The sequence below is a fragment of the Heloderma suspectum genome, chromosome 2 (assembly GCF_057233095.1).
Source record: "Heloderma suspectum isolate Gila_16-S chromosome 2, 16-S_ref, whole genome shotgun sequence".
Lineage (NCBI taxonomy): Eukaryota > Metazoa > Chordata > Lepidosauria > Squamata > Helodermatidae > Heloderma > Heloderma suspectum.
The window spans coordinates 370,441,981-370,461,784 of record NC_139459.1 but is presented as its reverse complement, the minus strand read 5'-3'; the positions used below and the strand labels follow the sequence as shown (position 1 = coordinate 370,461,784).

The following is a 19,804-nucleotide window of genomic DNA, read 5'->3' as shown; positions in this document are numbered from 1 at the left end:
ATGCCGGCCTGCTGAGAGAAGCGCGCCCCGCGGGGAGCAATGGGCTGACACGTTTGCGGCCAGAAGCCGCTGGAGCGAGGCCTCGCGGAGCGAGAGGGAGGCGGCGCGCCCAAGCCGCCCTCCGGCTTCCCGGTGCAGGTCGCCCTACGCGAGCCCTTGCGGCATCTGGGGGGGCCCTAGTCGAGGGACGCGCGTCCCCGCCCTGGATTGTGGGCTCTCCCTCCAGCCCCATAGACCAGCATGGCTCCCTTTGTCTGGCTTGTATGCGCTCTGCCCAGAGCTCCGCGGCGCCCCGTCCTGTTGCTTTGCGCACAGGGCCCTTCGCCCCCCTTCCATCGGGAGCCGGAACCGTCTGTCCTGCTCCAGGAAGCCCGGGAGCCCCCGGTGACAAAGAGGGATCTGGGCCGGGAGCGCGAAAGGGTGGACGTTGCCGCTTCTCCGGTTGCCGGAGCCGCGGGGCGGGGAGACCGATGCGCGACGGGTGAGCCGGGGGTCTGCGAAGTGGGGGGGTTGCGAGGAGCGGGAGGCCGGCTGTGGTCGGGGGTTGCGTATGTATTTACTGTGACCAGGAAGACACCGTCTCCTTCGCGAAACAGCCACCGAGGCGGGGCACGACCATGTAAAGCAAGAAAACCTGAACGTGATCTTTACAAAACGCCTGGAAAACAGTAACACGTGAAGGGCGCAATCCGGTGCTTGAGGAATGCTGGGAGTTGCAGGGCTTTTTCCCAGTCTACCCATGCGCTAGGATTGGGCCCAAAGGGGGGCGGGGGCAGCCGCGGGTGACCATGGCAGTAGCCCCTACAAACTGTGCATGTAATCGCCCCAATATACTCCACGTCTGAAAAGGGAGGGGTTGAAGTGTGAGGGCGGAAAAGCCCCCCATCAGAGAGCCCCCAGGACAGGAGTATAGCCTCAGAACTGGGTCCAGACCCACTTTGCTCTCGGCCATGGACCAGAATTGTAAAATGCACAAAGGCCAAGACAATTTGGCGTCAGAATCATAGAATAGTAGGGTTGGAAGGGACCTACAAGGCCATCGGGTCCAACCCCCTGCTCAGTCTGTTTTCATTATTTATCTTCCCCGCTTCAGAGTTGGGTAGATTCATGCAGAAAGCGAAACCTTTTTATTTCAAGCCTCCAGCCTGTTGTAGATTAGCGGTGCTTCCAGGTGAGGCTTTTCTTGTGCCATCGGGAAATATTTATTGAGCTTTGCCCCAGATCGAACCTGTCACTGGTGACCAGCATGTGCAGATCAAAACTCTGCAACTGAAATTTCAGGGCCTCCCCTGTTTGCAGTGAACCGCCCTGAGAGCTTGGGCTATTGGAGGTATAGAAATGAAAGAAATACATACATACATACATACCACATGAAGGCCCACATGTGGTCTCACTGTGCGCAGCTGTTCTCAACCCTCGCGCTCTCCTTGCAAGGAAGGTGCGCATGGGGAGCTGCTGCATGGCCTTGCAGGGAGAGACATGGCGGGTGTGGGGGTGGCAGGACGGGAACCAAGACGAGAGCGCCCTCCCGGCTCCCATCCTGCCACCACCACTGCTGAGCAACCGCTGCTGAGCGACCGCGCCTCTCTCTGCCGGCACCGGGTTGTATATTTTTGAAACTGTTTGAGCTGGGGAGTCCCTCGTGGCTTGGCTCTAAAGGGAAAGTGCGCCACACACAACGGGGGACTGGGGCGGCTGTGTGGGTGAGGGTGATTCTCCCGTCTCTGCAGCCAAAAGGGCAGAGGGAACTTCCCCGGCGTCTTCTAGGGCCTCAGGGAGGGCATCGTTGCACTGCTGTCCTCCCATCATTTTCTTTTGTGCCCTCTGGGATCTGTGAATGGCTCTTTCTCCAGTTTTCTGCACATCTCCAGGCCAAAGGATCAGGTGATGGGAGGGGGGGCCCTTGGCTGGAGACCCTCCCCAAGTCAGAACGGACAGTCATGGCCTAGATCACTGGTGCACAAACCTTTTGGCCCTGAGGACGCACCAGGCGGTGCCGGGGGCCGCACACACCAACACCCCAGCCTGGGGTTTCTCTTGCCGGCGCTAGCAAGGGGATCCTTCCTGATCCCCGATCTCTCCTCAGAGATCGGAGAAAAGGGAAGGGCTTCTCTGGGTGGCGCTGGCACAGCAAACTCCAGGCAGTGCCACCACAGCAGTGCACATGGGGGGGGTGTCTCGTGGGCCGCCAGAAATGGCTGCCCGTGTTGCACCCCTGGGCTAGATGGACTACTGGACTGTCCTGGGATGGTTTCCTCTATTTCCCCTGAAGCATCAGAGTGGGGGAAGCAGTGGGGTCTTGCCTGTCCCCAGCCAACCGTTGACTCGGGCCTGGTTCTAAAGACTTGATATGATGTGAAGGTGGGTGTTTTTCTGAAACGCTCTCCCCTTGATTTCGCCCACCGCAGAATGGCGCTTCAATTCGGATCACCCTCCCCTCCTTCCAGAAGAAGGGGGGAAAGGACTAAAGCGCAGTCGGCTCAGGTAGGAGATTCTCTCTGGAAGGTCCCTGTGGGTTTGGTCAGGAGGGGAGAGAGCAGGACGGTTCCCTAGCTTTCTCCTTATTAAAGGGGGGAAAGCCTGAGCTACTCCTCGTACAGGAATCGCACCAAAAGAAAGATAGCAATGCCCTCTTGAGATCCTCAGAGAGAGAAAAAAGCTATATAGCTCATGGAAACTGAAAGGCGAGAGGAGCAGCTATCTTGGTGGCTTAAATTTTCGATCTGATTGTACAAGATGTGCTAAGGAAACCCAGTGGACCATGTGTCGAAAAAGAAGTTTCCTGAACTCTAGATGAATTTAAGCAGGGGGAAATGATTCTGTGGCCGGGGATGATATTAGGTATATAGTTCATTGGCATTTGGACAGGAAGGGGCCGCAGGTAATTAAATCAAATAGTGAAGAGAACGACTGGGTTCGTATAGCTTGACAACCCATTGTGGAAAACTCGCCGCGATGGGTTGTCGTGTCCTCCGCACCCAGACCGCTTTCCGCAGGGTGGCTTATTTTTGGGCAGCAAGCCACCCTGACAACCCATGGCTTGTTCTAGGGGTTGTTCAACATGTTCTGGGTTGCGGAAATCGGGTCCAGAGCTGCCCAGCAGGAGGGGCAAAATGCCATGTTCCCAGTCAATCTTGTCCGCATTAGTCTTGTGGCTAAAAAGATAAAACAAATAAAACATAAATAATTTTTAAAATGAATAAATGAAATAAAAATGTAAACCCCGGGGAACAAAAAGGGGGCACAATCAGAGCGGGGGGGGGGGAAGGGAGATAAGATGGGTTCTGCTGCGAAGGACACTGGGATCCCAGCTGGAGGACCAGAGAGGACAGAGGGGGAGAACAAACCACGGTGAGCCCAGTTGTCTGCCGGGTGCACTGTGGGTTGCCCTGGAAACAACCCTCGCTGCGTAGCTTATTCACAGGGCGGGGTGTCGTGTCGTGTGAACACAGCCGATGAATTTGCCCTGCTACTAGAAGGATACAATCCAACAGGCTCATGAAGAATTTTGTGGCCCAGAAAAAGGGATTTCAGCTGACACTCTCATCAGCACAAGATGTCTGCAGGAATAGATGATATTCTGCTTTCAAGAGCCCCGACACAGGGCACAAAACAGGCCCTGACTGGCCCAATGACATTCTCCCGCCATGCGCCCTCTACGCAACAATCGCTGCCAGAGACAACCGTCAAACCACACGTAGCTGGAGCGTAGATTGCTTGTTATGACAGAATCGTATTTCACTGGATAAAATACAGACATCTGCGACACGTCATTTTGAAACCAGTGATGCCCCGGGCCGCTGTGTGACAGAATGCTGGACCAGATGGACCTTGGTGTGATCCAGCAGGGCTCTTCTGTTCTCAGCTCTGGAATATGATGTCAGCCGAGAAACATCTCAGTCAAACTGCAGTGCTTGGAGGATGGCAGAAATCGGATTCCTCCTCTGGCACATGGTGCTGCTTCACTGATTACGTCCGAAAGGAGGATAGTGGAAGAGAACCACTGGCCACGCGTGGAACACTGTACACGAAGGCCCAAAATGAAATGTGTCACATCTAATGAATTCCCTCTCCTCCACTCATTGTTCGCTTTTGTTGTAATGGTTTTAATGTAAAAAATTAATGATATAGATACTTTGACATTAGGCTGAAGGTGGGTGACTGGCCCAAGGCAACCCAGGGAGCCTCAGGGGCTGAGCAAGAATTTAAACTGGGGTCTCCCGCCTCCAAGCCCACCTCTCCAGCGTAGTCTTTTTCCAGAGTTTTGGCCCCTGAGACCCAATTCTCCCCCCACTCCCCCTCCTTTCCTCATGTACTTTTTATTGAGAAGATTCTTCTCCTGTTTCATACAGAGAAAGAAAAGTGGAAAAAGACAGGCCAAGAAGAAGCCGAGTGAACAAGGCCAGGAAAAGCGTCAGGTAAAGTGATGTGGAACAATTTGGCTGACAGCACAATGCTGTGCATGTCTGCTCAGAAGCAAGTCCCACTGCGTTCAGGGGAACCTCCTGTCGGGTAATTGGGTACAGAATTACAGCCTAAAAGTCCCAGGTGCACCATATAAAAATGCTCACGTGCAAAAGCCAGATACATATAGAGAAAAGAAAGCATTCTTTCAGCAGTAAAATCGGGGCCGGCCCTATAACAAAGCGAGAGGAAGCCCCCGCGTGAACCCGCACGGAGTGGGAAGAGCGGTGATTTGTTTTGCTCCCCCCGAAGCTCCCGCCCAGCCAGCCACACTCCTCCGCCCCACTACGCCGTGCCGCTGCCGCCTCTTCCTCCCACGCCCCCCACCACACTGCTCTGCTCGCATCTTCCTCCCCAGCCACGGGGCGAGCAGGGAGGGGAGGACAGGAGCTCCGCCTGCTCACTCGTGCCTCCTTCCTCAGCTGCGGGGGCAGCACAGGGCCTCCTCCTTGTCCTCCAGAGTGGGGCAGCTGCCAGAGGGGCAGAACAGCTGCCTCGGGCCGGGTAAAATCGAAGGAGATGGCTTCTGTTCTCTCCTTCGCCTGGCAAAGGGACCTGCCTGCTTTGCTTAATGCTGGACACGGATCCAGGTCGATGGTGGACTTCTTTATTTTCAACGGTGCGGAATCGGACACGATTTGTGTCTTCGTCCCAGCAGCTCTAGTTGAAAGCAGAGGGCTGCAACTCGAGCCTAACCCGGTTCATACTGCAAGCATCTGCCTGTTTAGTCAGAAGTAGGTTCCACTGAGTTCAACGGGACCTACTCCGTAGTAAGCGACTTTGGGCTGGCAGCCTGTGTCTGGAATCTTCTACGTTCCACCTTCACGCTGTGACTAAATGCACAGTTTGTGGCTTCAATATCAAGCCAGCTTTTCTCCCCACCCCTCGGGCCCCATCGTTTGCTTATAAAAATGCTCACGTGCAAAAGCCAGATACATATAGAGAAAAGAAAGCATTCTTTCAGCAGTAAAATCAGGGCCGGCCCTATAACGAAGCGAGAGGAAGCCCCCGCGTGAACCTGTGCGGAGTGGGAAGAGCGGCAATTTGTTTTGCTCCCCCCGAAGCTCCCGCCCAGCCAGCCACACTCCTACGCCCCCCCTCCCGCCGTGCCGCTGCCGCCTCTTCCTCCCGCACCCACCCGCCACGCTGCTCTGCTCGCGTCTTCCTCCCCAGCCACAGGGGCGAGCAGGGAGGGGAGGACAGGAGCCCCGCCTGCTCACTCGTGCCTCCTTCCCCAGCTGCGGGGGCAGCACAGGGCCTCCTCCTTGTCCTCTGGAGTGGGGCAGCTGCCAGAGGGGCGGAACAGCTGCCTCGGGCCGGGTAAAATCAAAGGAGATGGCTTCTGCTCTCTCCTTCGCCTGGCAAAGGGACCTGCCTGCTTTGCTTAATGCTGGACATGGATCCAGGTCGATGCTGGACTTCTTTATTTTCACCCTAGTTGCAAGCAGAGGGCTGCAACTCGAGCCTAACCCGGTTCATACTGCAAGCGTCTGCCTGTTTAGTCAGAAGTAGGTTCCACTGAGTTCAACGGGACCTACTCCGTAGTAAGCGACTTTGGGCTGGCAGCCTGTGTCTGGAATCTTCTACGTTCCACCTTCAGGCTGTGACTCAATGCACAGTTTGTGGCTTCAATATCAAGCCAGCTTTTCTCCCCACCCCTCGGGCCCCATCGTTTGCTTAACATGCAGCGTGACGAAGCGTTCTGCAGAACTCAAAAGCTTGCTCATGACATTCTGCCATTTTGGTGGGTCCTGACTGCGGTCCCGAGTCAACCAATTACCTAGGGAGGCAGTGGGCTCTCCCGCACTGGAGGCATTGAAGAGGAGCCTGGACAGCCACCTGTCGGGGATGCTCTGACTTGGATTCCTGCATTGAGCAGGGGATTGGACTTGATGGTCTTGTAGGCTCCTTCCAACCCTACTATTCTATAATTCTATGAGTCCTGTAAGGCTAGCTTCATATGCCAGCTGGGCATTTCCCAGCTAGGCAGTATACAAATCTAATGTGGTTTGGTGCTAATTAAGATTTTTTTAATGTCCGTGTTTCGAGAGCATGGATGAGTGTCGCCTGGGCACAGTCGTCGGGGAGCAACAGTGGGAAAGGTCTGTGGCGCCCGTGTCCTGCTTCTGGGCTTCCCGGAGGCCTCTGGCCGGCCGCTGTGGGAATCAGGAAACTGGACCAGATGGGCCCTTGATTGGCCCAGCGGGGCTCTTCTTGTGTTCTTGCAAGTCCATCTTTCACAGCTCACTTTCCCCCCCGTTAGGCTGTGTGAACGAACTGTGGAGAGGGTTTCTGGGTAGCGGAGACTGAGAGAGGGCTCTTGTGTCCTTCCAGGGGCCAGTGGCCTTCGAGGAGGTGGCTGTGCATTTCACCGAGGAGGAGTGGGCCCTGCTGGATGCAGACCAAAGAGCCCTGTACAAGGAAGTCACGCTGGAGAATTACGGGATCGTGGTCTCGTTGCTGGGTAAGGAGCTTCCTTCCTCGCTGGGGTGATGAGCCGGGAGAGTGTGGAGGATGTCTGATGGGAAAGAGTTGGCACTGCAGCCTCCTGTTAGAAAGGCAGCAGATAAAAACAGGGCAGGAGGTCTCAGGCGGGGAGGTGCCCTGGAGGGTCAGGGCGCCTCCCTCCAGGAGCGAGGCAGCTGGGATGGGAGGGGGCAGCGTGTGTCCTCCTGCCAGGGCCGGCAGGAGGTCTTGTGCTGCCCCTGCCCTCCGGCCTGCTTCCGGGATCCCTCTGGTATGGGGCCAAGGGGGAGGAGGACCTGTAAAGTCAGGGCCATTCTCCCGCTCTGTCTGCTCACACCGCCCCAGGAACATCCGTTGCAGATCTCCCTTCTCCTCCAAAACGGTCTGAGAGGGCTTCGGAGGAGTGTCTGCCAGGGATGGTTTGGGCCTTCAGACTGAATTCCTCCTGACGTTTCCTTGTTCTCTCCTCTTTCCCACGTGGGATCAGCAGTGCCCAAGCCTGACCTTGTCTCCCGGCTAGAGCGAGAGGAAGAGCCGTGTCTGCCCAGTCTGCAGGGCTCGGAGGGAACAGAGGTCACCGAGTCCGACAGCAGCTCAGGTAAAGAGCTCGAGGTGTAGCAAAGAATCCATCGGGCTTCTCTCACCTCCTGCTGAGAAACTGCAAAGCAGCATTCCCGGTCATTTCATCCCGAAGGGCGCTTCTTTTGCTAACTCAACCACCCTATCTCCCGGAACCTTCCTTCTGCCCTTTTGGAAAGAGGACGGCGGATAAGATGGGGTTTTGGTCTGATCCAGTAGGGCTCCTCTTAGGTTCCTACTCTGCTAAGCCTTCCCTCCCCCCGGCTCAGCCATCCTGCCCCCTGGATCTTTGGTTCCTTCTGATCATCTCTAGGATGATTGAAGAGGGGGTGGCTTCTCTAACAGGCCCAGGAACATTAAGTTCTTCCCTGACGATGAATCAGCCCTTTCGATCGTCAGGCCCATTTCTCACATCGCTATTTCCTTTCTTAGCAAAGAGCTTGTACTTTTCTGCCACTGCACAGAGCCACTCCAACCATTGAAAGCTCCGCTACATCAGGGAGCGGGGAGAGCTGAGGAAGCGGACCCAGTTGTCCGCTGTGTGGCTTTGCTAGATGTCGCTCGCATCTGTTCAGACTTAGATGCCACACGGCTAGCAGATCCGAACGATGTACCTTTGGCGCTCCTGCTTGTCCCTTTGGAATGGATCCGTTTCAATCTGTACAGCCCGGGAATGTGGACAAGATCCTTGGTAATAAGGCCGTCCACACGTAGGCTTCATCCTTGCCCTTCCTGGCTGACGAAAGCAGTTCATGGGGGGCTGATTGGGGGGCTACAGAGCGTGGGAAACGTGTCCTTGGAGGAAGGCAGAACGTCACCCAGCCTGAAGAGGGCTGTTGTGAAACCTTGACTGAGGAAAGCCTGTTTGGGTGGCACCGTGTTGGGTAGTTTCTGACCAGTCCCCCATTCCCCATTTTTGGGAGAGGCACTTGAGTGTCTGATGGCATCTCAGCTCCAGGGGGGTTCTGAATGAAGGAGGTGGTCTAGACCGGCCTTCCTCAGTGTGGTGCTGCACTATACCTCCGACAGGCCTGGAGGGCAACCGGCTGGAGAAGGTGATCTAGACCCTTTTCAGGCCAGCTTCAGGCCCCGGTTGGGAATGACAGAGCTTTGCTTGCCTGATAGGTGATGTACGCCCTGAGAAGCAGTGTGGTGTAGTGGTTGGAGCGCTGGACTGGGACTCGGGAGATGCGGGTTCTAGTCCCCACTTGACCATGAAGCTCACTGGGTGCCTTTGGGCCAGTCACTGACTCTCAGCCTAACCTACCTCACAGGGCTGTTGTTGTGAGGATAAAAATGGAGGAGGAGGAGGACCATGCAAGCCACCTTGGGTTCCGTGGAGGAAAAGGCGGGATATAAATGTGTTAATTAAACAGGGGGAATATGCCCCTGTTCATTCTGCTGCACCGCTCAGCGCCATTCCGTACCATCGACCACTGTGTCCTCCTGGCCCGTCTGGTGGGGAGGGGCTTGAGCGGCGCCACCTTCCGAGGGCTGGCTTGCTGGCTTCGGGGTCTGTTTCAGACGATGCCGGGGGGGCCCTGTGTGACGCTCAGCCAGTGGTTCATGGTGCCCCCCAAGCTTCGATACTGTCCCCCATGACATTTAACATCCCGTTCACATTCCTGGGTCTTTAGTCCTGGGGTACGTTGCCACCAGTATGCAGAGGAGATCCTGCTCCCCCAGGTCCCAGTCCGTGGCAGACGCACGTTGGGAAAGACGGCCCTTCAGCTCCCTGGGCCCTAAGCCATCTACAGCCAGTGTTAGGACGGGGTGACTCTGGCAACCGGATTGGCAGAGAGAAGAAGGGAAGCATTCTTTCACGCCAGGCGCGGAATTGCCCGTCACGAGATGTGGCGACAACTTCTGACTCCTCTTCCAACGATTCTTTGGTACTCTGTGCTCCTGGTCCACAGGCGGAGCACGAGGAAGCTAGGGATGGGGTGAGCAGAAGGAACACCAGGTGCTTTCTCACCTGCCCTTTCTCTCTGAGCAGCGGGGGGGGGGGGGTCAGAGGGGGAGGAAGAGTGTGACTGTAGGGAGGAGGAAGAGACCCCCTTAGGGCCTCTTGCCCAAGAGACCCCCAAAGCTTGAGCCGACATGTTTCACGGGGTGGAGGGGGAAAGAGATCGGCACAGCAACAGCTCCTTATCTTGTGTAGCTTCTAATCAAGCCGTCATTCCGTGTATTTTCCGAGGTTCCTCCTCTGCCAGATTCAGGAGCAAATCTTGTTTCCCCCTCACCCGTTTTTTCCTCCCAGCAGGTTATTTCTGGAAAACACACTACTGCCCAGAGTGTGGCCGATGTTTTGCCCTCAGATTGTCTCTTGCTGCACACCAGAGAATCCACACAAGAGAGGAGCCCCAGGAAAGCTCAGAGTGCGGGGAAAGTTGTGGTCAAAGTTCAGAATGTGGGAGCAACCGCCAAACACGAAGGGGACCAAGACGCCATAAATGCTCAGAGTGTGGGAAATCATTTGCTCATCGATCTGTCCTTTTGATCCACCGGAAGCTCCATGCTGGAGGTAAATCATGCACATGCTTGGAGTGTGGGAAATGTTTACCCGAAAAAGCAAGGCTTGTGCAACATCAGAGAATCCATATAGGAGACAAACCCTATAGATGCTCAGAATGTGGGAAATGTTTTGGTGAACGTTCACAACTTGCATTGCATCAGACGTTGCACAGTGTGGAGAAACCCTATAAATGTGTGGAGTGTGGGAAATCTTTTATAGGACAATCATACCTTGCAATCCATCAGAGAATCCACAGAGGAGAGAAACCCTACCAATGCATGGATTGTGAGAAATGCTTTTCCCAGAAGCAGCACCTTCAGCGTCACCATAGAATCCACACAGGAGATAAGCCATACAAGTGTTTGGATTGTGGGAAATCTTTTGTCAGCAAATCAGACCTTACTATACACCAGAGAATACATACAGGAGTGAGGCCGTATGAATGTGCGGATTGTGGGAAATCATTTACAGTCTCATCACACCTTATTAGTCATAAGAAAATCCACACAAGAGAGAAACCATATAAATGTTTGGACTGTGGAAGATCATTTGCTCATCAATCAAGCCTTAAGGGTCACCGAAGAATCCATACAGGAGAGAGACCTCATGAATGCTTGGAGTGTGGGAAACGTTTTCCCCGGAAAGACAGTCTTGTGTTGCACCAGAGAGTCCACACAGGGGAGAAGCCCCATACATGTTTGGAGTGTGGGAAATGTTTTTCCCAGAGTTCACAGCTCCAAAGCCACCAGAGAGTCCACACAGGAGAGAAACCCCATAAATGTTTGGAGTGTGGCAGATGTTTTTCTCAAAGCTCAAGCTTTGTTACCCACCAGAGAGCCCACACAGCAGAGAAACCCCATAAATGTTTGGAGTGTGGCAAATGTTTTCAGGAGAAATCCCACCTTCTTAGACACCAAACTATTCACACAAGAGGGAGACACAAATCCTTGGAGTGTGCCAAATCTCATGAATGTTTGGACTGTGGGAAATGCTTTTCCAGGAAAGACACTCTTTTGAAACACCAGAGAATCCACACAGGAGAAAAACCACATCAATGTTTCAAGTGTGGCAAATGTTTTACTGAAACATCCTCACTTCATAAACACCAGAGAGTCCATACTGGAGAGAAACCACATAAATGTTTGGAGTGTGGCAGATGTTTTTCACAGATTGGAAACCTTCATAAACACCAGAGAGTCCACACAGGAGAAAAACGACATAGATGTTTGGAGTGTGGCAAATGTTTTACTGAAAAATCCTCACTTCATAAACACCAGAGAGTCCACACAGGAGAGAAACCACATAAATGTTTCGAGTGTGGCAAATGTTTTTCACAGATGGGAAACCTTCAAAACCACCAGAGAGTCCACACAGGAGAGAAACCACATAAATGTTTGGAGTGTGGCAAATGTTTTTCACTGATGGAAAGCCTTCGAACACATCAGAGAGGTCACCTAAAAGAGAAAGTATATCAATGCTGGGAGTGTGAGGAATGTTTTAGTCATGAGACAGCCCTTGTGACACACTGGAGTGTCCATACAGGATCAAGGATGTACAAATGCACGGAGTGTGGGAAATGTTTTGCAGAGAAATCAAACCTTGATAAACATCAGGGGGTCCACACAGGAGAGAAACAATATAAATGCTTGGAGTGTGGGAAATTGTTTGCTCATCAATCAGATCTAGGGAGCCACAGAAGAATCCACAAAAAAGTGAGACCTCATGAATGTTTGGAGTGTGGGAAACGTTTTTCCCGGAAAGATGTCCTTGTGTTACATCAGAGAGTCCACACAGGAGAGAAACCACATAAATGTTTTGAGTGTGGCAAATGTTTTTCACAGATGGGAAACCTTCAAAACCACCAGAGAGTCCACACAGGAGAGAAACTACATAAATGTTTGGAGTGTGGCAAATGTTTTTCTCAAAAGTCAAGCCTTGTTGCCCACCAGAGAGTCCACACAGGAGAGAAACCCCACAAATGCTTGGAGTGTGGCAAATGTTTTGCTCGGAAGCAAACCCTTGTAATCCATCAGAGGGTCCACACAGGAGAAAGACCCTTTAAGTGCTTGGCATGTGCGAAACGTTTTTCTCATAAATCACTGCTTACTGGACACCAGGAGAGAGCCCATAGAGGCGAGAAAGAATAGAAATGCATTAAGCAGAAATACCAGCTCTTTTGTCACACGGGACAAAAAAGACCCACCCATAATTGCTGGGAATGTGGGAAATGTCTCCCCAGCCTTACGCTTCCATATAGAGCACATAGTCTTAATCTTTTCTCTCTTTGCTGGTGAAAGAGAAAGGGGCGCTGGAGAATCGTATGAACTGCTACACTGCTATGAATGCCTGGGATGGCTGAGCATTTCGTTTCAGGCCAGTATTCATCAGAATTTCCACAATTCATACGTTCCTTCATATGTGGGACGGAAAGAAGTTGAGATTTTTAAAAAAAACATTCGAATGTGGGAGAAACGGAGAGTGTGACATATTCCTCCATCCATGCCCAGGCTTGGCACGCTTAGCTCTGGGTTTGAATCCCTGAGTCTATCCCAATGTTAGTGCTGAACTAGGGTCCCCACCTCATTTTTCTGACAGGCTGCTCATCTTTCAACAGCTACATGGCAGGCACAACATGGTCCCCTCCATGCTTGGAATAGCTGGACATATTTCATCGGGCCAGTGCAGAGACTTTAATTTCAGTTCAGTTTTGATAGGAATTCACCCTAGTTTGCAAATTCCTTCATATTCAGGACAGAAAGAACTTCAGAATTCAAGCCTGGGAGAACGTGGCACGGACGTTTCCATCCAGCCGTAATGAATGTCATGGCAGCATAATGCTGCCATACCGCCAACGCGCCTTTTCTTTCTGTCTCTCCTTTTCTCTCTCTGCTGGTGCAGGACAAAGTACCGCTGGACTCGTTGCGGTCTGGTTCCTATGAACTGTGATCGTGCTACACATGCTGTGAGTCTTGCAACGACTCAGGATGATTTGCTTTTAAGTAGATGGGCTGGAGGGAGTTCAGGGCGTTGCTGGAATGTAATATGAAAGAGAGCTGGGCAGCAATTGCTAGACTTTTGTTCAATTATTCTTATCCTTATTTGGTTTACTATTATTTTTTCTGCTGTCCTTGTATTGCGCATTGTACCCAATAAAACCTTTGACCTCTTTTGGTGAATTTCCTATTTTGATGAATTTCCTGTTAGTTCAGCCTTGCCCACTGGGTGGGTGCTTACAGGTGGTGGGCTTAGAAAGAAATCCACGAATGGAGGTGGACTGAAGGAGGAGGGCCCCCCACCTCTGCCCCACCTGTGCCCATCCCAAGCGGGGAGAAAGGGACAAAGGTCTCCGCTGACGTGGAAGGAAAGCAGAAGCCAGATTCATTGTGAATGAGCTTTCTTCCCCCAAACAGAATGGCCTGTACCACGGTCATTGGGAACGATACGCTTTCATTGCCGTAAACGCATGTTTCCAAATATATATGAATGGAATAAGTCTGCAGAGACATCTTGAAATGAGCGAGGGCGTACGGCCACTGAAATGCAGCGGAATGGCTTTGTGATTCTGCCCACAGACCCAAAAGCCTCTTGCGAACAGCTTTTATGTGTCTGACCTCCAGGTATGCAGTAGCCCTCCGTAGAGTGCCATCTGGGGGGACCCTCCTGGGTAGGTGGGCTGCCTGGCAGGCTTAGCTGGTGGCAGGGAGCAACAGCATGGATACTCTGGTATGCTGTGGGTAGCTGGGCCTGGAAACCACCATTTAAGCCGCTCACAAGGCCCCTGATGGAGCACAGGTGCACCGGTGCATTGTGGGTAATTAACAGGGTCGCCTGCAGGCTGAGAGAAAGCCTCTTTCAAAGGGGAGCCCGGGCAAGGCATCCGTAGGGGCCCTGGTGGGCAGTCCTGGGCCCTGGCAGCTGCCGGAGGGTGCCGAGTGCTGACGCCAGGCCTGGAACCTCCCTTGAAATGCCTTGGAGCGGGCTGCAGTTCTGCTCCGGGACTAGGAAGCTTCCGGAGGTCGCAGAGACCTTTGCTACACCCAGCTTGGATTACGGCAACACGCTGCCTTTGAAGGGTCCCTGGAAACCTCGGCTGTCCAGAATGCAGCACTGTCCTTGGGAGCGCAGAATGCCTCGTTTGCAACAGCTGCATTGGCGTCCAGGTGGCTCCTTCCAGTTGCATTGGCTTCCAGGTGGCTTCTGGGCACAATTCAAAGTGCTGGTTATCATCCCCCCCCCCGCCTTTATTTCCAATAAAGAAATAAATATCCCCCCCCCCCGCCTTTATTTCCCGGCCCAATCTTGACAAGGACTGGGTGTGCTCAGTGAGCAGGGAATGCTGACTGAATGTGTGAGGGGAGGGGGAGAGTCAGGCGAAGGGGCGAGGGAATGCCATGGAGTATCCTGGAGGAGGGCATGGCTGTCTGACTGGAACCCTGACCAGGAGCTCTCCACACTCGAGCGAATTGTATATTGTACGTCAGGGGTTCCCAACCTTCTTTGGATCTGTGGGCACATTTCGGAATTTGAGAAACTGCTGTGGGCACCACCACAAAATGCCTAATCAGTGGATTTGGCGTTTAGCTGTCATGTCTCGGGAGATCAGGATGCGTCTTATTCAGCAAAAATGTTTGTTTCGTGTCTATTGGACACCGCAACATTTCTTTACTAAGGGATTGTCTAATTCAGCTAATTGCTGGTAGTGCAGTGCAGCTAATGCTTCTTTTAAAGGTCTGTTTTGGCAATGTCCGGTAGTTCCTTCTTTTGTGGGGGGAAGTTACCGCGCAGATCAATTTTGTATTGGAACTGTCTTTAGTATCTACATCTACACAGTCTTCTAAATTATTTACCTGCCTCTTGGACATTAACAACTGGTCAGCGGAAATGGAATCTCTGCACTCTTTGGACAGCTGAAAGGCCAATATTAAAACACTGGGACGATAAACACTGTCCTCCTATAATGCAGCGGACTGAGGACCTTACAACGCTTTCAGTATTTGAACTGATGGCATATAGACACCTTCAAATGGGTAGTTCTGTCGATATTTGGTCCACTTTTGATGAAGCCCGTGTATAATTGCTAGAACGTTGTATGCATTTCATATATCACGTACATGTATTAAAAAATATCCTGGGAATGGGCACAGACTGGAACCCCGAGCAGGATCACCTCAGTTCTCACTGGTATATAGAAATAGCAATCCCAATTCTCAGAGTCCCATTTCTACTGTAGCCAAAGCAGCACCGTCCATGTACAAAAGGGGTATCAGCAAGCTGAGGGGAACTCCAAGTCCTGCAAAAGTAGAAAAACCCTCAGGAAGAAACCAACGACCACAGAGCAACACCCTCGGGTACGGTTCCTGGCCGGTCCTACTTGTTACCAAAGCCCTGAACGGCTTGGGATCAGGATACTTCAAGATCGCCTCCTCCTGGATCAGCCTGCCTGCTGCACTGGGGAGGCTCTTCTGTGTCCCGATGGTGGCCGAGGGAGGACCGGTCAGGATGCAGGACAAGAGGGCCTTCTCTGTGGCGGCACCCTGATTGTGGAGCGCCCTGCTGGGGCCAGGAAATCTGATTGGCTCTCTTTGCCTGGGCTTTCTTCCATCCTGTTAAGGTACTTTTATTCCTGCCGCTGGACCAGCCCCTTCCTTTCAGCCGTTTGTATCTGCTGCACCTGTTCCTTGTTACTGTGTTAAGCCAAGAGAAACACAATAGAAAAGAATAAATGCATCAAAAACATTCCAGAAACACTAAAACAGAGCAGTGCAATTCCACGTCAGGGAAAGCCTGAGTAAAGAGGCGTCTGAAGTTTGCCGCTGTTTCCACCCCTCAGGCCACAGGAGCGTTCCAGAAGGCGGGGGCCACCGCTGAGAAGGCTGCGTGTGTCTCTGTGCCCTGCCGGCTGCTAATAACACCCTGCGCATGTCGTGAAGTGAACTCTGAGTCCTGAAAGCTGGCGCTCTGACAAAAGGACTTGGTCTCTTGGAGTGGAGTTTTGTGTTGGAAGGTGACTTTTTATTTTACTTTGAAATGAAACGAAATGGAAAAGGCAGGCTACTTCCACCGAGCGCTCACGAAATGGAAAAGGTAGGCTACTTCCACCGAGCGCTCATGAAATGGAAAAGGCAGGCTACTTCCACCGAGCGCTCCTGCACAGGCCTGCTCAGGGAGCTCAGCCGCAGGGAGAGCAGCGAGATGCGCTGCCAGGAAATGGGGCTTCGAAACGAAACGTGCCTCGCGGAGATAGAGGGAGGCAGTGCACACAATATGTTCCATGGGGTTTTCTTGGCAAGAATACTGGGGTGAATGCAGCCATGAAATTAAAAGACGCTTGCTCCTTGGGAGGAAAGCTATGGAAACCTTGACAGCATAGTAAGAAGCAGAGACATCACCTTGCCGACAAAGGTCCGTCTAATCAAAGTTATGGTTTCCCCGGTAGTAATGTATGGCTGTAAGAGCTGGAGAATTGATGCTTTCGAACTGTGGTGCTGGAGAAGACTCTTACGAGTCCCCTGGACTGCAAGGAGGTCAAATCAGTCCATCCTAAAGGAAATCAACCCTGGCTGCTCATTGGAAGGACAGATACTGAAGCTGAAGCTCAAATATTTTGGCCACCTAATGCGAAGAGGAAACTCTCTGGAAAAGACCCTGTGCTGGGAAAGACTGAAGGCAAAAGGAGAAGGGGACGGCAGAGGATGAGATGGCTAGATAGCATCACCAATGCAATGAATATGGACTTGAGCACGCTCCGGGAGAGAGCGCAGGACAGGAAGGCCTGGCGTGCTATGGTCCATGGGGTCACGAAGAGTCGGACACGACTGAACGACTGAACAACAACAAAAGTGCGCACAACCCTCACTTCGGGTTCCCAATGCAGGTCGCCCTATGCAAGCCCTTGTGGCACGGCGCGGGGGTGTCCTGCGATAATAGAGGCGCACGGCCCAACTCTGGCGTTTGGGTTCTCCCCGCAGCCTTTGTTTGGCTTGCACGTGATCCGCCCCGGAGCTCCGTGCTGCCCGCCCCTGTTGCATTGCCCACGGGGCCCTTTGCCCCGCCTGCTGCGCGTGCCCCCACCGCCCTGCAGTTGGGAGCCGGAACTGTCCGTCCGGCATCAGGAAGCCCTGGAGCCCCTGGTGAAGGAGGGATTTGGGGAGGGAGCGCGCGAGGGGGGAGGTTGCAGCGGCTTCTCCCAGTGGCAGGAGCCGGAGCCGCGGGGCTGGGGAGACCGATGCCTGCGGGTGAGTCGGGGTCTGCGAAGGGGGAGGCTGGCTGCAGTCGGGGTTTGTGAACTGATTTGCTGTGAACGGGACAGGAAGACACGGTCTCCTCTGCGAAAAAGCCGTCAAGGCGCTGCACGCCCATTTAAAGCAAGAGAGCCTTAGCGTGACGTTAAAAACACGTTCCAAAACAGCGAGCCACCGCGCGTGGAGTCCTGCGCACGCCAGGCAGAAACAGGCCCCGCAACTCCGCTCTCCAGGGGGAATGCTGGGGGTCGCGGGACTCCCACGGAGCCCCGAGGGCGGAGGGGGGCCAGTCGCGGGTTGCCAGTGGAAGTCGCCCGCCAGGTCCGCGTGGGTCGCCCCACGGTGCTCCGAGCCTGGGAAGGGAGGGAGAAGCCCCCCGCCCCCCCGGCGTCGGAGAACCTCAGAGCTGCTCCGAGCGTTCACGTCCTTCTCCAAAGCGCCGGAGGGCGGCGAGGAAGGCCTCGGTGCGGGGAGCCCGCGACGTTCCCCCCCCAGCCGCCTGGCCTGCGGGGCAGCGGAGGCGGGGCGCGCGCCAGGAGGGGCCGCGCGCGGTGCCCCGCCGACCCTCCTCGGAAGAGCCGGGGGCGGGGCGGGGGGTTAGCGGCCGCGGCCTGGATCCCAGCACGTCCTCGCCGCTCGGGAATGGCGAGCGAGGCGCGCTCGCCCTGGGCCGACGGTGACGATGGGGAGCCGTCCAGACGCCCCCCCGCGACGTGTGCTGAATGGAGCCGCAAACGCGCGGACCGCTTGGGCTCCCCCGCGCCTCCGGTCTGGGGTCGCGCCAGGCGGCGTCCTGGCCCTCGTCCCCCCGCTGTTCACTCGCACTCCTGCCCTGGGACGCCGAGCTGGGCGGGAGCGGGATTCCGACTCCGGAAAAGGTTGGAGCAGCATTGGTTTTCAAGGCCCAGATGCGCGTGGAACAGCTGCGCAAGGAGCCGGTTGCTGGAAGGCGGGCGTGCGGGCTGCCCGTCGGGGCTTCTGGACGTGCAGTGCGGGCAAAGAGCCCCGGACTGGGCGGACCCTTGCTGTGCCCCAGCGGGCTCCTGCCCTTCGTCCCTGGCCGCGCATGGGCTGGTCCCTCTGCCCAAGGCACGTGGTTGGCAAACGATCTCCCACCTTTCGCGGGTCAGCTCAGCCGGAAGTCCCGAGCCCAAGTGGGTTTTGCCTCTGGCATCACAGGTGCTGTGAGGAAAGCTCTTAAGGCGCCCCTCGGAGCCCTCCTGCCTCCCCACGAGTCTTGCAGCAGGAGGTACGAGCACAGAGGGCTGTGGAGACCGGTGCTCATCCACACTGGAGCGGTGAGAGGGTTCCCCGCATTTAGGGCCCTTCTCCATGTCACGTGTCACCTGGAGTGTACAGCGGCAGGCTAAAAAGCTTCCCAGCGCTTTCCAGTGTCTGGCTACCAGCACGCTGGACGTGGCAGGAGGACGCATCTGCTGTGGCCCCCCCTGGACTCCCCGCCACCAGCCACAGCGCAGGCGGCCGCAGAAGCCTCAGGTCTGGGAGCAGGGAGGTTGGGCACACGTGGCGGCCAAAGAAGGCGGCCTCCGACGGGCAGGCGAAGACCCTTCAGAAGCCTGTCTGCGACTAGCGTGCTTTCCAGTGTCATCGTACTGACTGAAACCTGCCTGGCCGCTCTTCCCGTCCGCTCTCCATGCGAAGCACCATGCAACGGCCATCCATTGCTTCTCAGCCAGCAACAGAGGGTGCGCGTCCCTCAAACGTGGCAGCAGTCGCCTGTGTACAGACAGGTGGGTGTCATTGCACGCTGGCTGGCACCCATCTGCTTGCCAGCAGCAGGTGACGTAGTGCCAAGGCCCATCTAGTCCAGCATCCTGTTGACACAGTGGCCAACCAGCTGTCGACCAGGAACCCACAAGCAGGACAGGAGCCCCACAGCACCCTCCCACCCGTGTTCCCCAGCAACCGGTGCCTCTGGTACTGGAGGCAGCACATAGCCATCAAGACTAGTAGCCACTGACAGCCTTTTCCCCCAGGAATTTGTCCAGCCCCCTTTTAACGCCATCGAAATTGGTGGCCATCACAACATCTTGCTGTACTGAATGCCATCGTTTAGCTCTGCGCTGTGTGAAGAAGTCCTTCCTTTGATCTGTCCTGAATCTCCCACCAATCAGATTCATGGGGTGACCCCCTTTGGGTTCCAGTATTTTCAGAGTGGGAGAAAAATGTCTCCCCGTCCACATTCTCCACGCCAGGCGTAACGTTGTACACCTCTAACATGTCTCCCCTTGCCCTCCTTTTTTCAGCTTACTTGGAAATACCACTGCCAGTGTGGTCAATAATGTGCCTCCAATGAAGACAGGCCTGCCCAGAGTTTCTGAGCAGGCCTGACTGTTCTTCGCGCAGGCTTTGTGCCAGCTAAATTTGCAGCACGGAAAGTTCTACATAAAGGCCCATGTGTGGTGTCACTGTGCTCAGCTGTTCTCAACCCTCGCGCTCTCCTTGCAAGGAAGGAGCACACGGGAGGCTGCTGCACTGCCTCGCAGGGAGAGACATGGGTGGGGGGTGGCTGGACGGG

The 19,804-nt window shown here is 54.5% G+C and overlaps 1 protein-coding gene across 1 annotated transcript in view; it reads left to right on the top strand.

Annotated features, from left to right (window-relative positions):
* Positions 1-263: 263 nt before the first annotated feature.
* LOC146356048 (uncharacterized) overlaps positions 264-19,804 on the top strand; it is a 30,908-nt gene continuing 11,367 nt past the window's right edge. Inside the window, exons 1-14 of the mRNA XM_084830003.1 lie at positions 264-481; positions 2,409-2,484; positions 4,353-4,418; positions 6,799-6,928; positions 7,421-7,528; positions 9,773-12,157; positions 12,775-12,835; positions 12,923-12,986; positions 13,847-13,956; positions 15,255-15,635; positions 16,899-17,342; positions 17,433-18,361; positions 18,445-18,563; positions 18,672-19,065. Of these exons, the coding sequence (XP_084686129.1) occupies positions 264-481; positions 2,409-2,484; positions 4,353-4,418; positions 6,799-6,928; positions 7,421-7,528; positions 9,773-12,157; positions 12,775-12,835; positions 12,923-12,986; positions 13,847-13,956; positions 15,255-15,635; positions 16,899-17,342; positions 17,433-18,361; positions 18,445-18,563; positions 18,672-19,065 (5,485 nt within the window). The remainder of the gene's footprint in view (positions 482-2,408; positions 2,485-4,352; positions 4,419-6,798; positions 6,929-7,420; positions 7,529-9,772; positions 12,158-12,774; positions 12,836-12,922; positions 12,987-13,846; positions 13,957-15,254; positions 15,636-16,898; positions 17,343-17,432; positions 18,362-18,444; positions 18,564-18,671; positions 19,066-19,804) is intronic.